General features: G+C 33.7%; 1 protein-coding gene across 2 annotated transcripts in view; it reads left to right on the top strand.

Moving 5' to 3' along the window:
• LOC128162651 (secretin receptor-like) overlaps window positions 1–23328 on the top strand; it is a 31698-nt gene extending 8370 nt beyond the window's left edge. The window contains exons 2-15 of one of the 2 annotated variants that reach the window (XM_052825896.1): window positions 4309–4778; window positions 12691–12805; window positions 14438–14548; window positions 14807–14943; window positions 15117–15211; window positions 15766–15931; window positions 16133–16289; window positions 16670–16730; window positions 17366–17435; window positions 18720–18811; window positions 19643–19666; window positions 21345–21504; window positions 21685–21726; window positions 21835–23328. In XM_052825896.1, coding sequence (XP_052681856.1) covers window positions 4695–4778; window positions 12691–12805; window positions 14438–14548; window positions 14807–14943; window positions 15117–15211; window positions 15766–15931; window positions 16133–16289; window positions 16670–16730; window positions 17366–17435; window positions 18720–18811; window positions 19643–19666; window positions 21345–21504; window positions 21685–21726; window positions 21835–22158 — 1638 coding nt within the window. In that variant the 5' untranslated portion in view covers window positions 4309–4694 and the 3' untranslated portion in view covers window positions 22159–23328. The remainder of the gene's footprint in view (window positions 1–4308; window positions 4779–12690; window positions 12806–14437; window positions 14549–14806; window positions 14944–15116; window positions 15212–15765; window positions 15932–16132; window positions 16290–16669; window positions 16731–17365; window positions 17436–18719; window positions 18812–19642; window positions 19667–21344; window positions 21505–21684; window positions 21727–21834) is intronic. The other variant, XM_052825897.1, reaches the window with a different exon arrangement.
• The last annotated feature ends 424 nt before the right edge of the window (window positions 23329–23752 follow it).

Raw genomic sequence — 23752 nt, 5'->3', positions numbered from 1 at the left:
TAACAATCAATATTAAATTCAATCAAACAACCCTGAATATCTATTGCAAACAGTTCTGGACACCCCCCCCCCCAGAACCCGTGGACAGGTATACTAGACCCACACTCTTTGGGTTTCGGACTCGATCCTTAACAATTTAACGTCCGACCGATTTCCGTTCGTCAGTTACATAATTTCAAAGTTGTTTGTGCTCAGAAATTTTGGAAATAGCCGAATCACAAATTTTAAAGACGGTGCCTAGATCTGTTAACATAGCCAAATTGCGTTAGTGGTATAGACAAGTTATTAGTTCCCAATTCAAGGTGTTGTTTAAGGTATTTGTCCTTACGAATAAGGAATGGTTTAGTCTTACAGTATCTATACCAATATCATTTATTTTCAACGAAATAGAGAAATGTTGCAATTTGAAGCTCATGGTGATTTAAGTAAACATCGCTTTTGATGTGTATCCGCTTTGATTACAGTTTTCGCTGGTTCCTTAATGGCTTGGACTGTTGACAAACAGTTCCAATTCCAATGTAATTCTTCCAGTATTTATTTCTTGATTTCACTGTTAGGGTCTGCGTCCACATATTAGCTTGAAAGTGCCGTGGTAACAACTTAATTGTATTACAGCGCGCATTCGATATCTTAGATCCCGCTGTAATTCGCCTCTCATTTGTACTGCTAAATCTTCATTAATTTTATCGCTTATATCCGAGTTTTCCCGTGAGGCGCGTTCGATTGCTAATCGTTTGTATGTGTGAACACGTCGCAAGCGATAATACACCGGACGCTATGGGACGCTATCAAGTTTGCACTTAGAAGTCGGTGGTTTCCAATTTCTCAGATGTTCCCTGTACGTCCGTCTGTTTGTCTGTCTGTCTGTCTGTCTGACTTGTCTGTCAGGTCGTCTGTTTGCCCTGTATATGCCAAGTTATGTTAAAATATCTTTGTTAATGAAATGCGGGGAAAGGGGGAGGGTAATTTTCACGATTTTTTATTAGCACTGAACACGTTAGACACAGCACTGGGAAATTCGTTAACGTTGTTTGCTAATTAAACCTGTATCAAGTTTTTGTTTCTAAATTTTATAAGGAATAAGGAATCATTCTTTGAGTATTCTGAGGTGATAATTTCGGTCGGGGTGTGATCAAATCCAAGAAAGCCCAAAGATAGATTTGATCACGCCCCGACCGAAATTATCACCTCATAATATTCAAAGAATGATTCCTTATTACTTATATTTATATAATTTTAAGCCATCGTATATGATTAAATATATAAATATAAATAAGCAAACCCCGCTGGCGCCTCACTTTGGCGTCATTTGTATTATGGGTTATATAGTACAAAATCGATACGTAGTGTTATCACAGACAAAGACACTGGAAAATGTAAATATAAAGAGATAAAACCTGATGACAAAGGCCCCGGGAATACATCCAGGAAATGACGTCATGTTTAGAATTGTCTCTCCTTTAGCGATATAAACTCAGTAGCTTTATTTATTGGTTAATTGAATTTGATACACAGTTGCAGTGTTCTTTATCGGTGAAGCGAGTAATTACATTATCTGAGAATAGATCCGTTGCTGCGCATGCGATCAATGAGAGGTCACTGCCATGATCACTGATCAGAAGATATTTTATGAAACGATCGACCGGAAGACGACAGTTGGAGTATTTTGCCGGAGATGGGACATCGTCCCAATAAGTAGAGTGGTTCAGACGCTTGTGCAACAATTTTATTTGAGGGCATGGCTAGGTTTTTCGGTCAAATGTTGCATTTGTGAATGTTCGAAAATGACAAACGTTTTGCAAAACGGTCGAAAAGTATATTTAAACACCATTTTCTAACTTTAATGTCGCAAGGCTCTTTTGAAATACAATGAATGGTAAAAAAAACTATCTCTAGAAACCGATATTCTACAAAACTATTGTTCTAATTTGTGCTGTGCCACCTCTACCTGACAAAATATGATGAAGATTTTTGATTATCTCACCTGTCCGGTGAGATATTTACCTTTAAAAAATTTCTACAGGAAAACAATTCTTCCAGTGAAAAACACTATTGTTCTAAAGGATATTTGGTATTTTGTACCATAAGAAAGTTCTCATAGAAATTTAAATTCCGATAAGTTTTGAACAAAACTCCCATAGTATTTTTAAAATCCGTTAAGAAATTTTAAAGTCTTACAGGAAAAATACCTGTCTGAATAAGTGTTTGTAGAAAATGATATTTTTCCCTTGTAAAAAACAGGAGAGAGAGAGAGAGAGAGAGAGAGAGAGAGAGAGAGAGAGAGAGAGAGAGAGAGATTTCAGTTTCACAATGTTTTAAACAACAGTCTGCTAACTGGTTTATTACGCAGATCGACCATACATCTTCATCAAATTAGGATGATGTTAAACAGATAACTGCCTTGTCAATAGTAATAGGTTATTAACAGACACATTCGGTAGTAACCCTGGGCAAGTTTCTCCATTCATCAACAAGCTATGAAATTCTCTCTCTCTCTCTCTCTCTCTCTCTCTCTCTCTCTCTCTCTCTCTCTCTCTCTCTCTCTCTCTCATATCTCGTTTTTAATTCATTTGAAGCATTGATTTTTCATTAATTATATCAGGCTTGTTATCCTGAGTCGCATGTGCATTGATTTCAAAATATTCAATTGGATGGAAGCAATTTTTCGCACGTCATAATATTTTATCTGGACAGAAAATTTATAACGTTAATAAAATTTCTACAACATTGCGCGCTTTTCTCATAAGAAGGGTTCTACGATCGGCATACGGACTCTCAGTATCAATGATTTATTGTCTTCGCACATGCGCAAAAAGTTAATCTCCGGAAGATAGAATTAAAAGGTGTTACAACAATGCTTGTTTTAAGTCCCACTGTAACAAACAATGCATCTATTTATAAACGTTATGTCTGTGCGAAGACAATAAATCATTGATAACATAAGACTTCAGTTATTTTTGTACAACACGACAAATAGCACTCTGGTCCCGTGCGAGGGATCTACCAGTCTCCTGTGTTATGTTAAGCTCGGCTTTAGTCTGTGACAAACCGAGACTCGGCCCGTGTCGTGTACTGATTTTACAGTGTTCATTCCGGAAGTAGATGTTATCGTGATGAAGAAGAATTACGCCAACGTGTGGATTGTACCGACGTGCACATGGACTCCAATTGGAATTATCACCTACATAATAGACAACCAAACATTTCTATATATTAAGCTTGTAGTTTTGAAAAATATCATTGAGGTCTGATCAACAAGACGATCATGTGTCAATTGTAATTGTTCAATAATAAATTCTTCAAGTTCAAATTGTTGCAGACCTAGATTTAATGAATTAAAAAGAATTTTCATCAGGGTATGATTTTTGTTTGTAAAATAACGGTATACTAGTACACGAGAATATATAAGAATTGCGCATCTATGACCTTGACATGTTAATGCAGAGTTGTCTCTCTTATATAAAATCAATATAACAAAGTATAAAAGTAGTTTTGTTTTAAAAATTTAAATGTTATTCTCTAAGATAAAATGAATCTTTTTACTGAAGGATGTGTCAGTTTTCTGTGAATTAAATTTAAAATAAAAACAAACAGAATTCTAACACATAACTATAACGCAACATTCTTTCTTTTATGTTTGCTAGATTATTAAGTTTTACGTTTTATCTTTTTTTCTGTATAAACATTCATTTCTTCTATGAATATCAAGAGTATAGATCATGTAATGGAAAGGATTGCTACGTTACAGGGGCATTATACAAAAATGTGAAATATCAAACTGAGAGCCAATCATATCCCAGTAACAAGTCTGAAAAGCTAAATTGTAAACTTCTGCATACTTATTCTTTATTGGAGTGTCTGACAAAGTTAATAGTTTTTTGCCTGCAATCGATCAATCAGTTAAATATTTTAGAACCAATGAGTTTACTGTCAAACTCAAGTTTAATCGGGATGATTTGAAATTGATGTTTAAAAAGGTATCAATGAAAAAAAATGAAATAACAATACGACCCTCTTGTTTTTAAAAATCAATACATGATGTCTGATGACTTTTCCGTCAAACCTGCATTATGCTTATTTGTAACTTACTTCAACACTTTTAGACTCTGAGGTCAAAGAATTCCTTTAAAAAAATTATATATACAACGCTACACGTGGTTTAAATGTTAACATCAGTATATGCACACAGAAAACAATTTTACTGTTATTTTCCATAACTTTTAAGTCTGCATAATATGTAAGATGTAAACAACAATAATGTGTTCTGCACTATATATTCTGTAATCAATGTTTTTAATTTTTTGACAGATTTTGGGACTCAAGCAAAACAAGTGATACGCCATTCAATTATGTTAAGCGTCTCAACTACCTGCGAAATCTGATGTGAATTGGAAACCAATACGAGTGACTCGGAATTTCCCGGAATAACGGTGCATCGCGCTGTCTCCAGCAGACATTCTGGGAATATCATGTGACAGCAGAGAGATATTTGATTCATTCTCTGATTGGAAGGGAGTGGTGGAATTCGTTTTTTTTTTAAAAATCACTCGTCTTCATAAAGTAGAGATAGCTTTAGCGCCCTCTGTAGGGGAAAACTGGCAGTGATATATTATACAAGGAGATACATACATAAGATTGAAAAAGTAACAACTATTTTGATTATGAGGTAATTTGGTGAACGTCTCTCTGTAGCAATGGAAGGATGGACCAAAGTGGGTTGGAGAACAACAGGGCTGTTAATTATCTCCCTTGTTTTGCTGGACATCGGATTGTGTACCGTAAGTAATTTTGTTTTCTTTTTCTCGTTAATTTTTTCACAAGGTGGGGATGAAGTGGTTATTGTTGTCTTGAAGAAATAAATAATCTTGTTCATTATTTTTTTCTTTTTCAAATATTGTCATTTAACTCCCTATCCACATGTACTGATATGCATGTAAAAGAATAAGAGAAAGACAAGACAATGCAAAGTGCACGAGAGAGAGAGAGAGAGAGAGAGAGAGAGAGAGAGAGAGAGAGAGAGAGAGAGAGAGAGAGTATGCTCTGCGCGTTGATATTTGCTTATAATTATACGTTGCAAATTCGTGGAGAGAACCTTTGTCCGGATTTGGATTCGGGACTCAGATGGACAAAATCACCCAGTCTCCCAGTCTGAATCGAACCTAAAAAATCAGCTAAAAATCAACTTAATCTCAAGGTTCAATATTTGAAAATCATGGCTTAGTTTCATGCAAAAATTCCCCCTCCCAAAATATCAAATGATTTTTGAAGAGAAATATTGAAAAGTTCTTGGGCAAAAAGCATTTGCATGTATGTTGAGTAAATTTTTCTTCTATAATGAGCTTTGGCTGTAAAAAACTGAAGTTGACAAAGATGCGTAAAGTTATTGACTGCATTATCATATTTTTCATATTATATCAGTATAGAGTTTTGGTCGATGTATAACTGTGCATGCAAAACTGATAAAAGCGTGTTGGTGATCAGAACCATCTTCATCAACGTCAGACGAACTCTTCAAGTGTGACAAAAACGCGACGGATTTAATTCAATAAGACCTTCTGGGAAATATTTCAGTAGACATCGTAAATGATTGCACAAAATAGTTGTATTTAAGACGATGATTAATGGAACGGTTCGTACAAGAGGATCAGCTTATTTTATATGGCAAATACAAAAATATGATAATGCAAAGCATATGTTGACATCTACCTTAAGAAATAAACAGTTTGTTCAACAAACAATGTTAGGCTTTCAACCGGCGGTTAGAGATCGATGTATGAATTAACGGTGATCATTGGAAGGGGGAGGGTAATTGTTGGGACGGCGAGAGGGTGGCACCTCTTTATAGAAGAAGGATTCGGGGATTGGGGGGGGGGGGTGTATGTATCTAGTCAGTTCCAAAATTTCCGTCAATTTTTTGTGACAATTTTAATGAATGAAACATATCTGTCAAACAAGTACAATTCAATCTCAAATTGTATTATTGACATGTCATCTTTTTTAACCGGCGAAATTCACAATACAGAAAACATTTCTTATAGAGATTTTTACCGGAACAATCTTACATCTATTTTCTGTTTGAAAGTTTCTCGGAATACCCCGCACGATAATTCAAGATGTTTCAACTTATCATCCAAGTACAGGTTTTACTTGTATTGCAACTTGAGACGATAGAAGAGACTTTCTAAATTCTAGTGAATGAATTTAGTCTAAAAACGAAGGTATTTGTAAATATCGAATTACTAAGCAAAAAGAGGTGGAAACGGCATCTTGGCGTTGATTATAACTGATTGGTACATATAAGTGCATTTCGAACTTCACTTTCTTTGTGTTTTGCAAGAGCACCAATATTAGTTTCCCCTATTGATGAAACAAACTTTGAACGTTAGCAGCTACTTTATAGAGATCATATAGTACATGCTAAACAAATCCTCCTACAAATGTCTATACTAAATGCATCAAATAAATATAACCTGTAAATGCGTGTGTGAAAAATAACCCAATGCAAAAATAATAAACACGTCTGTTTTAATATCGATGTCACTCCTTTTGAAAGATGACCGGCAACAAGGCAAGTTTTTCCTGCATCTTAGATCAGTTGGAATGATATGTAGCAATTGGGATTCAATTGTTCAAGTCATTTGATTTCCGTGGGAGACAGAATGTCACTTGGGGAACAGAAATTCAAACCGCCACGTGCACGACGCATGACAAAAACGACCAGAATTCGGTGTTAACCTGTCTTTGATTAGCTCTACCCTGGAACCGGTACACACTTAATGAAGGGCGTTGATTGTATAATTAGATCACTATCAGTTTACTCAAGTCGCTATTTTACTGTTGCGTTTCAGTTGCCTCATTAACCGGCATATCCTAAAAAAAATATATGCATATCTTTAAGGAGGCTGTAATTAACCATCTGATTCACATTAAATTTTTATTTTTTTTGTTTTTTTTTTTTTTTTGTATTTTTAGGCTATCAACTATCATTTTGTAAAGAAAAAATCCATATACATTTGTATTTTTACTAAATATCCTCATTAAGAACTCTTCTTTTCGAGGAAATCAAAGTGGTCTAAAAATGTTTACGACCATTCATCCCTTTTAATCAACACTGAAACGTCATCAACATAGAGAACGATTTTAACACGTCATCTGACAAAACGGTCTGGCCTTTCCAAACAGTCTTGAAAGTGCACCCATTACACATGGGACCCAAAAACACAGGTGGTGGAGGAGTTTACTCCCCTAGGAAATTATGACATCAAATCATACATAGTGACAGTAATCTTTTTTTTTATATATGTAGAAATCATCAATATTATTATTTTATAAGTTTATTTACTAGGATCCAAACAACAATAATCGGTACGTTATATTCTTTACCTGCATGGTTTGTAGTTTTTGTGTTGTGTATTATTGTTTAGTCAATTCTCTATTGTGTATAGGGCGAGAGTAGTTACCAAAGGAGAATAGCGTCCTATTTTCTACATAAAAGGCCTGCATTGATATTACAGCAGCAAAAAAGAAAATGTCAAAATTGATAGCGAAATTTGAGGAGTGACTACTTTAGAAAAGGCAAAGTTCCACTTTTTATTTACCTTCGCCTATTTGAAATATTGATTGTCAATTTGTCGAGTTCAATTTCAAATTGACTTACACCAAGAAAAATTGTTGATATGAAATTCATATAATTATTAAAAATTAAAATACAAAAGAATCACATAATATATTAGTTTTATGATTTGGTAAACTTTTATTTAATATGTTCCATCCATTGGAGTGTTTTGGTAGGGCTGTAATCGGGCTTCAATATTACATTCATGATTTTATAGGCATTCCAATTTGGATGTATTCTAGAACCCACTTCCTATGTTCACTACAGAGTATTCTCCAAGTGTCCATAGTTCCTATACTGTCCGGACAACATTTCCCTGTGGCCCATGAAGAGTTTATGCCCTCTTTGTGTCGCTTCTCCGTATATTGATTTGTCGTTTCTCTTTATCAATGAGTATATATACAGTTATTTTATACAAGAAATGAAAGAAGTGTTGGAGTTTGCGAGAAATAAATTCTAACATCTTCAAAGAAATCTTACACAAACATAAAATAGGTAAAATATGAATTATTCCTTATAGTTTGATAACATACCATTGAGTCAAAGAAAAATTAAAAAAATCTTTAAAGTTTACATTTATAACTCTCTCTCTCTCTCTCTCTCTCTCTCTCTCTCTCTCTCTCTCTCTCTCTCTCTCTCTCTCTCATATTATGTTCACTTAATTCGTCGTTGAAATGGAATGCGCTATAAATGAGTTGGGATCACTTTCTCATTACACGGGCCGAACCGGCGGCAACGTGAGGCGATGCACCTTAAGCTGATGTGAAATTTTAACAACATCATTCTTTCCCTCAATGTAAGCACTGATTGATTTTGTCTTTTGAGAACTCCAAGAGGTTTTTTTAATCAGAAATCTGGATTCACATGTCCTAGTGGGGCTATCCTTTATGAACGAATCAATTTTCTACGAAATGGCTGTCGTAAAAACAGGAAACAATTTATGTGCCTTATTTTTTTTCTTCAAATATTCGAGGTCAAGAAATGGATATAATAAAATTGTATTGTTTTTAGAAAAAAACTGCATCTAAGAATATTTGTGTGTTTAGATTTTGCTGTGACACTGAATTTGCGGAAGGCAGTACATATTGTCCCGATCTGTATAATGATTGATTACTTCCGGGCTTTGTATCATTGGCGTACTTGATTTATACGACTGTCCGCTGCACCTGGCATTACATATTGATGGCTCTACTGTACAATCTGATTTCGGGGAAACAAAGGTAGACATAGAGGCGTAGACACCTGTACCATGCCGTGGACAATGCGAGGGGTTGGAGATTTTATCCCACATTGTTTCAGTTTTATAATTGATTTACGCATGAATGAAACATTGGGAGTTTTTGTCTGATTAGGATATAAAACAATCGCTTACACCCGGTGGCGCTAGGCATATACATCTATGGACGTCCAGTAATGAAATTATTATTAGCATACACTCTTGCAAAAGCTCGAGATACATGTATAAGGGCGTGTAGTACATATATTCAAATTCATACTAGAATTTCTCGTGATTCTTACGTACAGTTACTGCTCCACCGACGAAAGAGAGAGAGAGAGAGAGAGAGAGAGAGAGAGAGAGAGAGAGAGAGAGAGAGAGAGAGAGAGAGAGAGAGAACACAACTGGAAAACACATGAAAATAGAGTAATTATTATATAATTGTTATTTCAGAAAAGAAAAAAATTGGAACTTGATTGACCTATCTTAAATTGCACATAAACGACAGAACACTATGCTAATTGTCAATAACGAAATAATTTCCGCCTATACGCGACTGTTGGTCTATATCAGTACAATCTCGCTGCCATCACTGTGAAAGGCATGTGCATTAAATAGAATTCAATTTGACAATGACATCATCGGCCTGTTGCATCATTTTTTTCCTTGGTGACGGATAGTTGATTGCCAATTCTCACAATAATTTTTGAAAAAAAGCTTCAAGTTAAAAATACTAGCAAAGTAGTTGAAATGGGTCATTTGTCACTTTGTAAATTGAATGAAAAAAGCTCAGAAGTTTTGAGACCACTAGCACTCTGGAGGATAAAAAAAAATGCTTTACTTTAGGTTACATATATTGTTAATTTGTTTTTAAATTTGAATTTAACTTAATGAGAGCAGAATGCTCCTTTATCAACACAAATTATTGGAACGATAGTTATAAAAATTATTTTATATCATTGATATATGAAACAGTTTTTCCACTATCGTTTTAACTAAATAAAATCGTTTGATGGCCTTTTACTTATAAAACACGAGCAGTCATACAGGATATATCTTAAATGCGCGATTTCATTGATATGAAACAATTTTCACACTGCTATGCGATAACTGCCATAAAATGCATGGTATAATCATGTTTCTCCTAAATAGTGAATAAATGAAAATGTTCAACCAATTCACGTCCTTCATTTGGCCCTGGTGTGATGCATGAAGCTCAAACACAATGCAACATGAACATGACAATGTGAATATTGAGATTCCGATCCTGTACTTGACTTATTAAAAATGAAAGTAACTTTTAGGTGGTATGTGACACATTGAGATGTTTTTTCCGAGCCTGCCGGAAAGGCCCGAGAAGTTGCGATTGTTAGATATTTATGTGGATGAAAGAACCTCATATTTAAAAAAAATTAAATTTTGAAGTATTCAAATTATACATTTTTCATTCTTGAGAGGAAAAAACTGAACCAGCCCAAGCAGGTTTCAAACTTGCTATTTATAAGATGGCGCTTCATCGTAGTGATACATTTTCAGACTTGAACAAGGTTCTGAAAAACAAAATGCACAACATTATTGCTATTTCAATGTGTTAGTCCAAAAGAAAGTAAATCACAATATAAAGGGGTCCTGTTCTGAAAAATATAAGTTACTGAGGGGAAAATTGTCAAAAATGGTTTAAAGAAACACATGACAGCAACAAGTGTGCTTTGGTGTGATTATCAAAATCCGAAACCTTCTGAATTCTTGTCTTGGTATGAAACCCCAGTGTTTCGCAGAACCAACAGATGTGTTAATGTGTTAATTGGTGTTAATTAGTGCGACCCCACAAAAACGCACATTATGTTGTAAAACGAATTACCGCGACGAACTTTGCTGTAGAGTGGTGAAAAAGATTTGTAATATACGGTTCCATACAACACCCCCCCCCCCCCCCCCCCCCGCAGTATATGCAGGCACAATCAGAAATAGATAAAACCTAACACTACAGTAAACCCAGAGCCACATCAAAGTACAAATATAAATGTCGACCAGGAGTGAGACGAATGCTTCAATAAGAAGGATAACTTTACCATCCGACGTAATTACTGTTAAGTTTATGCTATGGCAATGTATGTAATGTATACGCCATTAAACTACTGCTTCAATTATAACTTCCAGGGCACATGTTCCAATACTTTAGTAACCTGTATTTCAGACTCCGAGACTACTTGTAGATTCAGCTCAAAGATCCGGATTATTAATTCAGTGGCTTCGGAATCAAATTGAAAGTTGGGAGGGGGGGGGGGGGTTATGGTTACACTTATGTCTAACCCGGTTACGACGCCTATGTAATTCAAGGTTAAATCAAAGCTGACAAGGTTATATTTGTTCAATAGGTTTCCATCATTTTAGACTCATAGGACATGTAACTCTAAGTCAGGGCCCGAATTCCATATACCGATACATGTATATATGTTGTTGATCATACATATTGGTCGTAGTGGTCAATTATTAACTGTTTAATAAGGTGGCTAGATGGTAAACAAATTACATGTAACAATAACCACCAGATTTATCTTAACATGTTAAAAATTATATTTTCAACCTTAAAATAATAATTAATGTAGTAAAGAAAATTTTATCTTTTGGCTTTAAAATCGGGATCGTACCTTTATATTTATACCGAGTTCTCCTTCAAAAGGAGATTTATTTAATCTAAAATGATCAAAACAAACCATCCAGCCTTTTAAAAAATTATAATCAGAAATCTGAAAATAGAATCAAGTGTGAATATTAAAAGATTCGTTAAATGTATAAGTTCTATCATGAAAAAATCCCCGTCTTATACTACATTTCACCCACCGAGTTGTGTGTAAAAAATGCAAGAATGTTGTTGCAGTTTCATATTTTTAAAGAATGGATCCGTTTAAATAAATGAGGATTTCTAACGAGAATTTCATTATAACTGTTGATGTTTTTGTGAAAGACTGACATGTTTAGAGACGCAAAAAGTACAAATATCGCACCTGCTCTCAAGTGGAAACATCCAATCGTGTTAAAGTATGCTGCTGTGTACGTTTACTTATTCACTGAGAATAACTCGCTACTCGGAATAGTCGCTTTTTTTGACACGAGATAAGTATCTCTCGGTTTATATTTTATGTTTGTAACACATATGATGGTATGAATAAAAAAAGAACACACATGATGTGACAATATACTTGATAAATAAAATTCTCTCTCTCTCTCTCTCTCTCTCTCTCTCTCTCTCTCTCTCTCTCTCTCTCTCTCTCTCTCTCTCTCTCTCATAACATATTATACATCGTAAAATACATACGCTTGTTCATAGCAGCAACTCAATTTTGTTTGAGCATAGAACTCTATATTGGTACACATAATACTTCTCCCATTTATAATGCTTCGAAGATACGGAGAATGTTCACGCCTTTTGACTTTCTGGGAACTTCATTGCATCCTCGGACGTACTAATTATATACGGTGATTATTGAATGGTTCCCAAGAATCGAAAATCACGCGACCATAGTATAACAAATGCTAGTACTGTAGTTCCATATAATGTGTTATCTGTTTAATGATTTACCTACCGGTTTATCCATAATAGCATCTCGACGGTTGGCACTCACTGCTTACAAATCGTGTTTTGTAAAACGTTTTGTGCTACATGACCATATATTTTGTGCTTATAAGTGTACCATTTAGCCGGACTTGCCAAAACATTTATGAATTTTCCACAATAGCTTTTTAAAGTTTGAAAACATAGCGAGTACTGTTTCTTGCCTTTTACAAGTGTAGCTTGTGGTTGGACTGATTAAATATAACGATGAGAAGTCGTTCCAATGCTGTTGACTATTTCCAGGAGTTTGGCCCCGATTTGACTAAAAACAGTAGGGACCAACAGATAACCTTAATTCAGGAGAGGTTGTTGTGTGAGGGGCTTATTGCCGAAGAGAGGAACATGTCAACGTCTAACGGTGAGTGTACTGAGAGAGAGAGAGAGAGAGAGAGAGAGAGAGAGAGAGAGAGAGAGAGAGAGAGCACATCATTATTTAGTTTGTTGACGTTTTGAGACTGAAGGTAGTTACGACTCAAAACAATAGTGTAAAAATGATAAGAATTTTTAAAATTGAGTCATACACTGCAACGTTAAACCGAAAGTTATGTGATAGATACATGTACGTACTGCATTGTATTGCTGAAACTCATCACCAAAAAGATGTGTAGAAAAATTTCTTTCATCTAGACTATTATCTTGCTAATTTCTGGCAACAGAATATAAATACTCTTGTCATATGCGCCGTTTGTTTCTTAATCACATTTCTATATTTCTCAGTCATTGAGTATGTTTCGTAGACGATAAGCACCCACTAAAGCTAACTTCTCTTAACTTAAGACATATAACTGCTGACAAATTGATCAGAGAATATATACGCCATTTCATCTCCGTCTCAGCATTGCTGCTAACGCTTTGCATTAAGTTGGGGTTAACCATCGGGGTCAAAGGTTAATGGTGAACATTACATCCATTAGTCCTTGTGTAAGTGGAGTCAGTGAAGGTCACTGAAGTAGCGTATCTTGTAAAAAGTACAAAAATAGCCCCCTCCCTTCTCCGTTATCCGTATATTCTATTACATACCGTAATAAAAGTTGACATTTATGCGTTGCGGAAATTTACACAAGTTACGCGGTAGGCTTGATAACGTGTAATATACCCCTGCGCGGCGTATGGTAAAAAAATATAAAAACTTGTTAAATCACGCATCCGCGTATTTAATACCCACGCGGTGTTTGTTAAACTGAACACGTACATATATACCAGTTTTATAGTAGGCTAATGGCATCGTACTGTAGTTTCTTTAATATTTAGGGACATTACTATTTGTGAATTTAGTAAAAATCAGAGTTTGTAGGATGTGCATTCATGTCTATTGTCCTACGAACCCATCAATTCAATGCATAAATAATCAACTCAACAACGAAATCAACGAAAATGTTTACCTAATACATGGTCGCTGAAACTATATTATTTCAATGCGCCGAACCGACATGTAATTAGATTCCAGTGTAAGTTTGTAACGTTTCTAACGATAATATGAAACGGGTATACTGATCAAATATGTGATGAATAGAATTCCTCTATTTTTAACTTAAAACTATGAACGCTAAATGGCATGTTGTCAAACATATTGCGCACTAGGATTTCTGCATAAGATAAATCAAAGTAATGAGAGTACTTTGGCCGATCTTCTGTAATACTTTTAAAACTTTTAAAGTAATTAAAAACTATAAATTTCTTAGAAAGTTCTTCTTTTCAACGAGAAACACATTTACCGAGTTTCGAGTTATAAAAAACATGGGATTGTTAAACGAGAGGATTAAAAAGTTTACTCCCGTGGTACATTTTGTCAAGGAAGAACATCATACTGTGACTCTATATGCAGTAAGGGTTAAGATGCACAAAAGTATTATTTGTGATTTTGCGAAGAACAAAATATACATCAGTTGTAATTAATACTATTAAAATTAAGTTTCAACAAATGATTGTAAACGCTCTATCTTTTACTTAATCGTAGCAAAAATTAAGACTCGATTTTTTTCCTATACAGAATCCCAGTGTGTGAGGGTTTGGGACAACGTCATGTGTTGGCCTCCCACCCCCGCGGGTCAGCTAGCCATCCTACCCTGTCCAAGCCACATCAGGAATATTGACACCTCCCGTAAGTCCACTTCCGGTCACTCCTGCTTAGAGTGGTTAGATCAGTGTGAAACGTTTCCGATTTTATTTTTCATTGAATTGCCTTTTTTTTTTTACATTTGATATTTTCTATGGTTTGATTGAGTTTTTACAAAGTGAATATCCATATTCCTCATTTGATTTTTAATTTGATCTGTTAATTAAATATTTGTTCCTTCCTTAATCGATCGATTGATTGATTGATTGACATGGTTCAATACATACTACCTGTTTCCTCTAGAGAACGCCTCCCGTCAGTGTATGGAGGACGGCACGTGGTTTGTTCATCCGAATCATAGTTCCTGGACCAACTTCACCCAGTGTTATTTATCAGTAACAGGTGTCAATAAACATTCCTCAGTTCCGCCTTTGATTGAGGTAAATGTTAAAAAAAATTTAATAGCAAGGTCTGTTTAAATTTAGGGATACAATGATCATCTTCATCATAATATTGCAACAAAAAGTTAAATTATTAAAGCGTCTTAACACAATAAATCTAAAATATTATTCGGTGTGCTTTATCAATCATTTCTTTTTGTTTTGATTTCCAGAGATATGCAGACTCTGTTCAGCTAATGTACAACATCGGGTATGGGTTGTCTCTCGGGTCATTAGTCATAGCCGTAATTATCATGGTCTATTTCAAGTAAGTCCTAGCCACGGTTATCACAATTTTAACTATTCAAATTACGTTATTATGAAATACTTATACAATGTATCAAAAAGATGTATGAAGAAAATTTATCAAAATTTCATCTTTTAATTTTCTTAAAACTATGAGAAATACATACTTTTTACTGTTTCATTTTTTTTGGTTGTGTATTATCACCTGAACCGAAGGTTTTTAAAAGAAAAAAACAGGAAAATAGGGGCCATGTCTTTAAAAATCTTCTTCTCAAAGATATTCCTATTTTATCATTTTCCACCAACAAATTGTTTTTTATTTCAAATATTTACAAAATAAAGAAAATCTTGGAAAGGTTGGACAATTTTGACAAATTTTTCAGTAAACATTCAGGGATCAATAGCATAATAATTAGGTCATTGACCTAGTTATTCAAAGTGAAAAAGAGCACCACAATAGTAGTTTTTCGTTCCTTTTAGCGAATTTTTATGGCCCATGAAAACGTGATACTTAATAACCACGAAGAACTTGGTTTTTATTAAGTATATCCCTCAATCTACATTAATCTGTTTTAGAAAGCTCCACTGTGCGCGCAACTTCATCCACATCAACCTCTTTGTGTCTTTCATCCTGCGAGCAACCATGACTATCATCAGAGACAAACTTCTAGTGAAGTTCGTGGGTTTCCCCAGTGACGTGATAAATGAAAATGGCGTCATTAGATTTAGAGACGACGTCATTGTAAGTACAATTCAGTCCTTAAATACCCTTACATTTGTGATGATAGTCCTTTCCTTTTGAACTAGTTTTTAAGATCACAAATGTTATCTTGATGTTACTTTGAACCAGATTTTCCAAATTATAAAAAAAAAACGATTGTTCCTAACTGTATTCTACACATAATTTTAAACTTAAGTGACTGTGTTTCCTTTGTTTTTTCAGCACTGGGAGTGTCGTATGTTCTTCACCCTGTATAACTACACCCTGGCCGCCAGCTATATGTGGATCTTTGTGGAAGCCCTCTATCTACAGATACTCATTTCCGTTTCCGTTTTCATGGAGAGGAGCCGGACCAAGTGGTTCATGCTTCTGGGATGGTGTGAGTATGATTATCATGGTTATATCTATATTTATTTAGTTTTTGTGTTAATTTCGATTGCTTTCAATAAACAATAAACCTTTCTTAGTTATAAATAATATAAATAAGGGGGCTTGTTGGTAATTAGGGTAAACATTAGTCTAAAACTTTTAAAAAGTTTACTCTACATGACTAATGACAATTTGCTCGTATTCTGTCTGATAGTTATTCCAAATCCATATCAAAGGCAAAAAAGAATGCAATAAAGTTGTAATTGTTTGTTTGCGAAAAAAAATTCAAGAAATGTTTGTATCATCAAGGAGAATTATCATAAGGGTGGCAAGACTAATGGAAAATATATATTTATATAATTACAGAAATATCTTTAATTTTTTCCCTAGTATTTCCACTGACTTTCATTTTGCCATGGGTGCTTGTTCGGATTTTAAAGTATAATGAACTGTGAGTAAAAAAAACATATAGTTATAAAACATGGTGTCAAACAATTTTAATTTTCTTTTTTCCCCCATGTCTTTTATCATGTTTGTCCTTCCGTTGAAGTACTAATGGTTTTAATATACTGTGGAATCATTTAAATTCATGGGGGCTAATTTTTGTGCATTGTTGGTTTTTTACTTATTCATGGGGATTTAATTTCGTGGGTGCGTCAGTTTTCCCTTTTAGTAAAAAGGAATACTCTTTCTAAATTTTTTTCGTTGAGGATATAAATTCGTGGGCAAGGGCTACCCACGAATACCACAAAAATTGAGCCACCACGAATTATAATGATTCCACAGTAATTGGATTAAAGTTTATGGGAACGTTGTACTACTTAAACTGATTAACCCTTCAAATGATATGGGGGTCAAATCGTGGGAAGTCTTTTTGTGAGCTGGGACTTTATTTAATGGATTAAAATAATATGATGCAATAATCTGCATATTTTGTTGACTAAAACAACCTATTAATGACCAGGGGCTCCACACCTAACAGAAAAATGTTCAGCAGTACACAAGAAGACTAGTTGTAACATATACTTCAAAAAAGTTCGAAAGATAATGTACCGTTTCAACCTATAGCTTTTTTTTGTTTTACAGTTGTTGGAATATCAGCAAAAACAATCTACTCATGTTCATCATTTATGGTCCATCTGCAATCACAGCACTGGTAAGATTTTAGTGTCTTTGGTCCATTTACAATTACAGTATTGGTAAGATTTTTCTGTCTATGATTCATTTACAATCTTATCACTGGTGAGATTTTAGTGTTTATGGTCCATTACCAATCACAGCACTAGTAAGATTTTAGTATCTATGGCCCATTTACAATCACAGAACTGGTGAGATTTTAGTATCTATGGTCCATAAACAATGACAGTACCGGTAAGATTTTAGTGTCTATGGTTAATTTACAATCACAGAACTGATCAGATTTAAGTGTCTATGGTCCAATTACAATTACAGTATTGGTAAGATTTTAGTGTCTATGATCCATTTACAATTTTATTACTGGTGAGATTTTAGTGTCTATGATTCATTAACAATCTTATTACTGGTGAGATTTTATTGTCTATGGTCCATTTACAATTACAGTATTGGTAAGATTTAGTGTCTATGATTCATTTACAATTCTATTACTGGTGAGATTTTAGTGTTTATGGTCCATTACCAATCACAGTACTAGTAAGATTTTAGTGTCTATGGCCCATTTACAATCACAGAACTGGTGAGATTTTAGTATCTATGGTCCATAAACAATGACAGTACCAGTAAGATTTTAGTGTCTATGGTCAATTTACAATCACAGAACTGATCAGATTTAAGTGTCTATGGTCCAATTACAATTACAGTATTGGTAAGATTTTAGTGTCTTTGATCCATTTACAATCTTATTACTGGTGAGTTTTTAGTGTATATGATTCATTTACATTCTTATAACTGGTGAGATTTTAGTGTCTATGATCCATTTACAATCTTATTACTGGTGAGTTTTTAGTGTCTATGATTCATTTACATTCTTATAACTGGTGAGATTTTAGTGTCTATGATCCATTTACAATCTTATTACTGGTGAGTTTTTAGTGTCTATGATTCATTTACAATCTTATTACTGGTAAGATTTTAGTGTCTATGATTCATTTACAATCTTATTACTGGTAAAATGTCTATGATTCATTCAAAATTACAGTATTGGTAATGTATTTACGTATTACGTCTCCTTAAAACAGTGACTTTCATTTAATTTACGAAAACTGATGCCCAAATATATCATTGAAACAACTATATTAAAACCTTGTTTTGATATTGTATTCAACAGAAATATTAACCTGTCATTTTACACAGTCTGTTAATCAAGCGAAATAAATGTTCAATTTTTTGTTTTTGATTGTTTATTCATCATACCATTCTATTTGGGCATAAAAATATAACAAAGTCCTTTATTGTTCTGTAGATTCAGTTTATCATTTTCATCAACATCGTTCGAGTTTTATTTACCAAACTTCATGCATCAGCCGGGCACCAGACAAACAGTTTCCGGTATAGGTAAGTAAGAGTTTCCACATTTTACTCAGTTTAACGTATAACTTTCCATACAGGAGTGTGTTTCCGGCCTTTTCCAGTTTTACTTGAATTATTCAACTGCATGCAATTGATGTAATATTTCAACTGAATTCGTTGCATAATTAATTAAATGAACCGGTATGATGTAGTGTTTTTTTTTCACTTCAGTGCTCATCCCCACAATTGTTATTCTCGCATGAAACAACAAAGAAAGTTTTTTTTTTCAAATCAATTTGGTTTATATTTATCTTAAAGTTATTTATAATAGTGGATAGTAATGGAAATTATACTGTAAAATATAATGTCATTGACCAGTAGCTATGTTATGTACCTGTAAATGGAGCTAAGAAAGAGTTTAGTTTAAAGATGTTTTTCATATTTGAATGTTTTGCCGATATTATTAATTCTAATTCATTCTGTAAATTTAATCCTTGATTAATAATCGCCTCAAAAAATAGTCAACGATTTGAAGAAATGTATATTTTTATATGCGTGTTTGGCTTTAAAACATGTTTAGTTAGTTGAATCTCTTCATGAAGGTAATTGCTCTTTCTTATAAATCAACTTACCTAATGGGAGCTGAAATTATGTAAATATTCATATTATCATTTTCATAATCATTGTAGCAATTGTTGCTTAAATAAGGTTAAATTGGATATCACATTGTTTAAAGATAAATCGCTTTGAGTTCCATAATCAGAAATAAAAAAAAATCTATTGAATATTTTTCAATATTTTTATTTTACAGGCGTATCATTTTGATTTCTTTTATGTTATTTTTCTTAAGCATGTTTTATCTTTTTCATATTTTAGTCATATTGACGGTCACATGATCAGGTAAAGAGGTAGTTGAGCTTTAAGTGTCGCTTTCTCTCTGTGTAGAAATTGTTCTCGTACGTTCAGACACTAATATGTGCAATTGATAACATTATAAGCATTACACATACAAGTATTGTAGTCATTAGCAATTATAGAAGAATTTTTTACGCTGAATTTTTCATTTATCACCTTAATTTTCATATGGTAATTAGTATATTTAAAAAAAAAACATAATCTAAAATTTTAAATTTCAGTTTTTTACTAGACTGATACATGTAATTTAGATTAACATTAGCCAAAACGACCTTACAGAGACTGGAGGGTCAGCACATTTGACCATCAGTTTTTTCCTTGATTTTATTAGGTGACTTTAATTATAAACTCTTATTAAATGAATAAAATAGTCATATATTTTAGCTTTGGAATTTAAATATCTTGCTATTTATTTATACAGAGCTCTTCCTTTTAAGGAGGAAAATGCCATGTTATTTAAAGGGGCATGGTCACGATTTTGGTCGGAAATTATTTTTACGATTTTTTAAATCATAATGATTCAGTAAAGCATTTTTAATAGGCAACCAAAATTTGAGTGTCATTCATTGAGTTATAAGCGAGTTACTTATAATTCTTTGCTATGTAAACAAAGCTTTTGATTACATTTTGAATGATGAGGCGAAATTTCTAGTTTTACACCTAAAGTGAATGTGTTAAACGTTAGGAACTGTGTATTCATGCTTAAAATAAATAGCAATATAGACAAATTAGCTTAAAAAAAGATTTCTTACTGGTCTATTTAACCTATGTAAACAAAAACAGGGCACGAGTCTTGTTTATTTGACAGTGAATTGTGAGTCCTGTATCTTGCTTATAACTCTACAAATGACTCTCAAATTTCGTTGATCATTAGAAATGCATTCCTAATGCATAGTAATAATAAAATCAGAAAAATAGAATTAGACCAAAATTGTGACCATGCCCCTTTAAAGTTAAAAGAAACCGATGATCTATTACATGTATTTACGTCTCCAAAACCTCCCAAGTAATGCATTCAGGTGAAAGAAAAAATACGTATATATATATATATAGCCATTTGCATATGAAAATTTAAACTTACTTGTGTCAGTATCAAATACTAGTAACTGGTTTTGTTTTGATGTATTGTCAGCGTTTGGTGATGGACTGATGGTACTTATTATCATTGTGTTTGGGTTATGTTATTTGTAAAGCAAGACCTGTTGTGTCTAATATGTAAAGGTCATGTCATGGTGATGGTTCTGCTTTCATATATATCAGTTTGTCTCCAACGGCCCTGTCTTTTACAGTTAGTGTCAAAAGTGATTCAGAATATGTATGACCTATTGATGAAAGGATGATTTTGTCATTCCTTTACTGGATTTCCTTAGAAAATAGATATACAGTATATAAATGTAAGAATCTTTAAGATTTTTATTTAATCATTCTTCAGAAATATATGAAATGTTCAGAACCAAATTCTTTGTCACTCTTTGCAACATAAGTTTTGCTGTTAATATATATACATCGTGACCAAAAACATATGTTTTCCCCACATTAAATCTGGGTGGTGATTCTTGAAAAATGTCAAAAACATGTTCTATTTTATATCATTGCTACTCTATAGCTATACAGTTAAATCAGAAACCAGTGTACCACCCTTCTCTTGTCCTTGGTTTTGCAGACGCTTGGCTAAATCTATCCTCATCCTGATTCCGCTGTTCGGCGTATATAACATTATCTTCAATGTGAACTACGTGATGACAAGCTTCAACTATATAGACGAGACCTCCATGGCGTACTTCATTCTATGGTGGATCGAATTGTTCTTTAACTCGTTTCAGGTATTTTTATTTTTTTTAGGGGAGAGGGGGGAGTAGTGTGACTTTTGTAAAAAAAAAAATGTATATGAAACATGTGTTTTTGAAAATTTGAAGTAGTGTGACTTTTGTAAAAAAATGTATATGAAACATGTGTTTTTGTAATCAATGATCATTTAATTTAGAGTTTATTTTTGTCAATAGGGGTTCATCCTCGCCATGTTGTTTTGTTTCCTGAACGCTGAGGTAAGTTTTAAATTGATTATACAATGTTAATGGTGAAAACATATTAAGATTAGATAAAAACTACAGCTATTTTTGCAGAATGAATATTCATGTACGTTCACATTTCAGGTACAAGCAGAATTTAAAAAGGTTTGGCATCGACATACAACGGATTGGACCGGAAGTGTTAGAACAACACGAACATTTATGTCACGCACGCGCAATTCTGTGAAAAATCCTTCGACTTCAAATGGAAACGCGTCACCTCACAGTGACGTCATCAGTAGTACAAAAAACGAACTCGATTCAGAGTTATTAGCTATTTTTAAAAACGAACCAAACTGTGACAATGATATCGAAATCCGGACTGTCGACACAGAATTAACTGAGGAGCATTCTCCCTGCATAAACAATAACGAATCAATTTCCGAAAAATGTGACGAGAAACTTTGACACTGTGACGCACACTTTCTTGTGGAAGTTTTGGACATGCTTGTCAACCATAGTACGACTTGACTACACATGGAAAAGCAACTAAGTATTATCCAATGTAGAAGCTTTTGAAACAACATAAATGGAAAAAGAAAGATGGAATTGGTTCCATATCGATGTTTCCAAGGTTTTTCAATCATGTATTTTTACTTGACAACATTTTTCTTTGGTGTTTGATTCATGATTCTGTTGGAAGTCCTTCATTCGTGAAAAAAAACATGATATCAAGAAAGAGTGGATTTGGTGGTTAACTTGATCAAATATAAAAACGTTGTTTTTGCCAGGAAATGGAAACAAATTACATGAGAAAGTTAGACTTTAAATTGTTTGTGTTTTACATGTGTCTACATGCATGTCTACGTGAACTTGTCCGTACACTTGTTATATGGTGTGCATTTTTTTTCTATTATGACGGTGGAGCTAGCGGATGGTGATGATATTTTATGAGAACGGCGTTTAATGCTTGTTGTTAGACATTATGTGATGTATGAACTTTTTCTTTAACAATAGAATATACTTGTTTTTGTGTCTATGTTTATAAATTATGTATTTCAACACCTCACATCGAAATTCAATGAACATTTGTAGAATAAAATGAAGTAATCAATAATATTTAGCCTTGCCGTTCAGACAACATGAGTAATATAGCAAACACCATATACATGTAATACTGAGTTCAGCAACAAATAAGTATGTGAAACAACTACATATACATAGCTGATAGACGATCGTTAAATCAAAATTCTAGAGCTCTCTGAATCGTTAACTTTAACGAAACCTTACAATAAGTTATAAAGTCATAGTAAATAAAAATCGTTATTCTCTATGTTCTCTATGTACACTGACCCTTTAACTACTCAAAAAAGTAAGTAATACCTCCACCCCAAACTGTTTAGGATTGGGTGAGCTATCCAGACTTCTCCCCTCCCCATTGTTGGCACATCCTGGGGTGTAATAGCGCAGTAGCTGGGGGAGGGGTTCCGACCTTATATGATATATTTTATGATATGATATGATTTAATTTTATGAGTATTACGTCATAATTTCTGCATACCGCGTAATTCTACAAGTTGTACAAGAGGGAGGTGAAAACTTGTATCATTTTTAAAATAAAGATATCGACTTTGTGTATATCAAACGATGTTTTTTGTAAAGCAGACGATAAATTATGAGACGACTGTGCTTTTGGTTTTATCAAATGCAAAGTATTATTTCAAGCTCGGTGAGAATAAACTGAATATGTTGAAAATGTTAATTCTAATTACTTTAAATGTTCGCTTACACGTACAGTTTATTTAAAATACCCCGAAAATTGGTACGTGTACGTGTAAGCAGACTTGTAGCTTCACACGTACCCGTAGGCGTACACGTTCAAATGCGAAATTTTTTCATGCAGATATACATATATTATAGTAATAAATATGAACCGACTAGTATGTTAATTAATGAATAAGGAATCATTCTTGAGTATTATGAGTTGATAATTTTGGTCGAGGCGTGGTCAAATCCAATAAAGCCTGAAGAGCTTTATGATAGGTTTGACCAGGTTAACCGA

This window comes from Crassostrea angulata, chromosome 9, assembly GCF_025612915.1.
Source record: "Crassostrea angulata isolate pt1a10 chromosome 9, ASM2561291v2, whole genome shotgun sequence".
Taxonomy (NCBI): domain Eukaryota; kingdom Metazoa; phylum Mollusca; class Bivalvia; order Ostreida; family Ostreidae; genus Magallana; species Magallana angulata.
The sequence above is the reverse complement of the archived record's forward strand: the minus strand, read 5'-3'. Positions and strand labels throughout refer to the sequence as shown.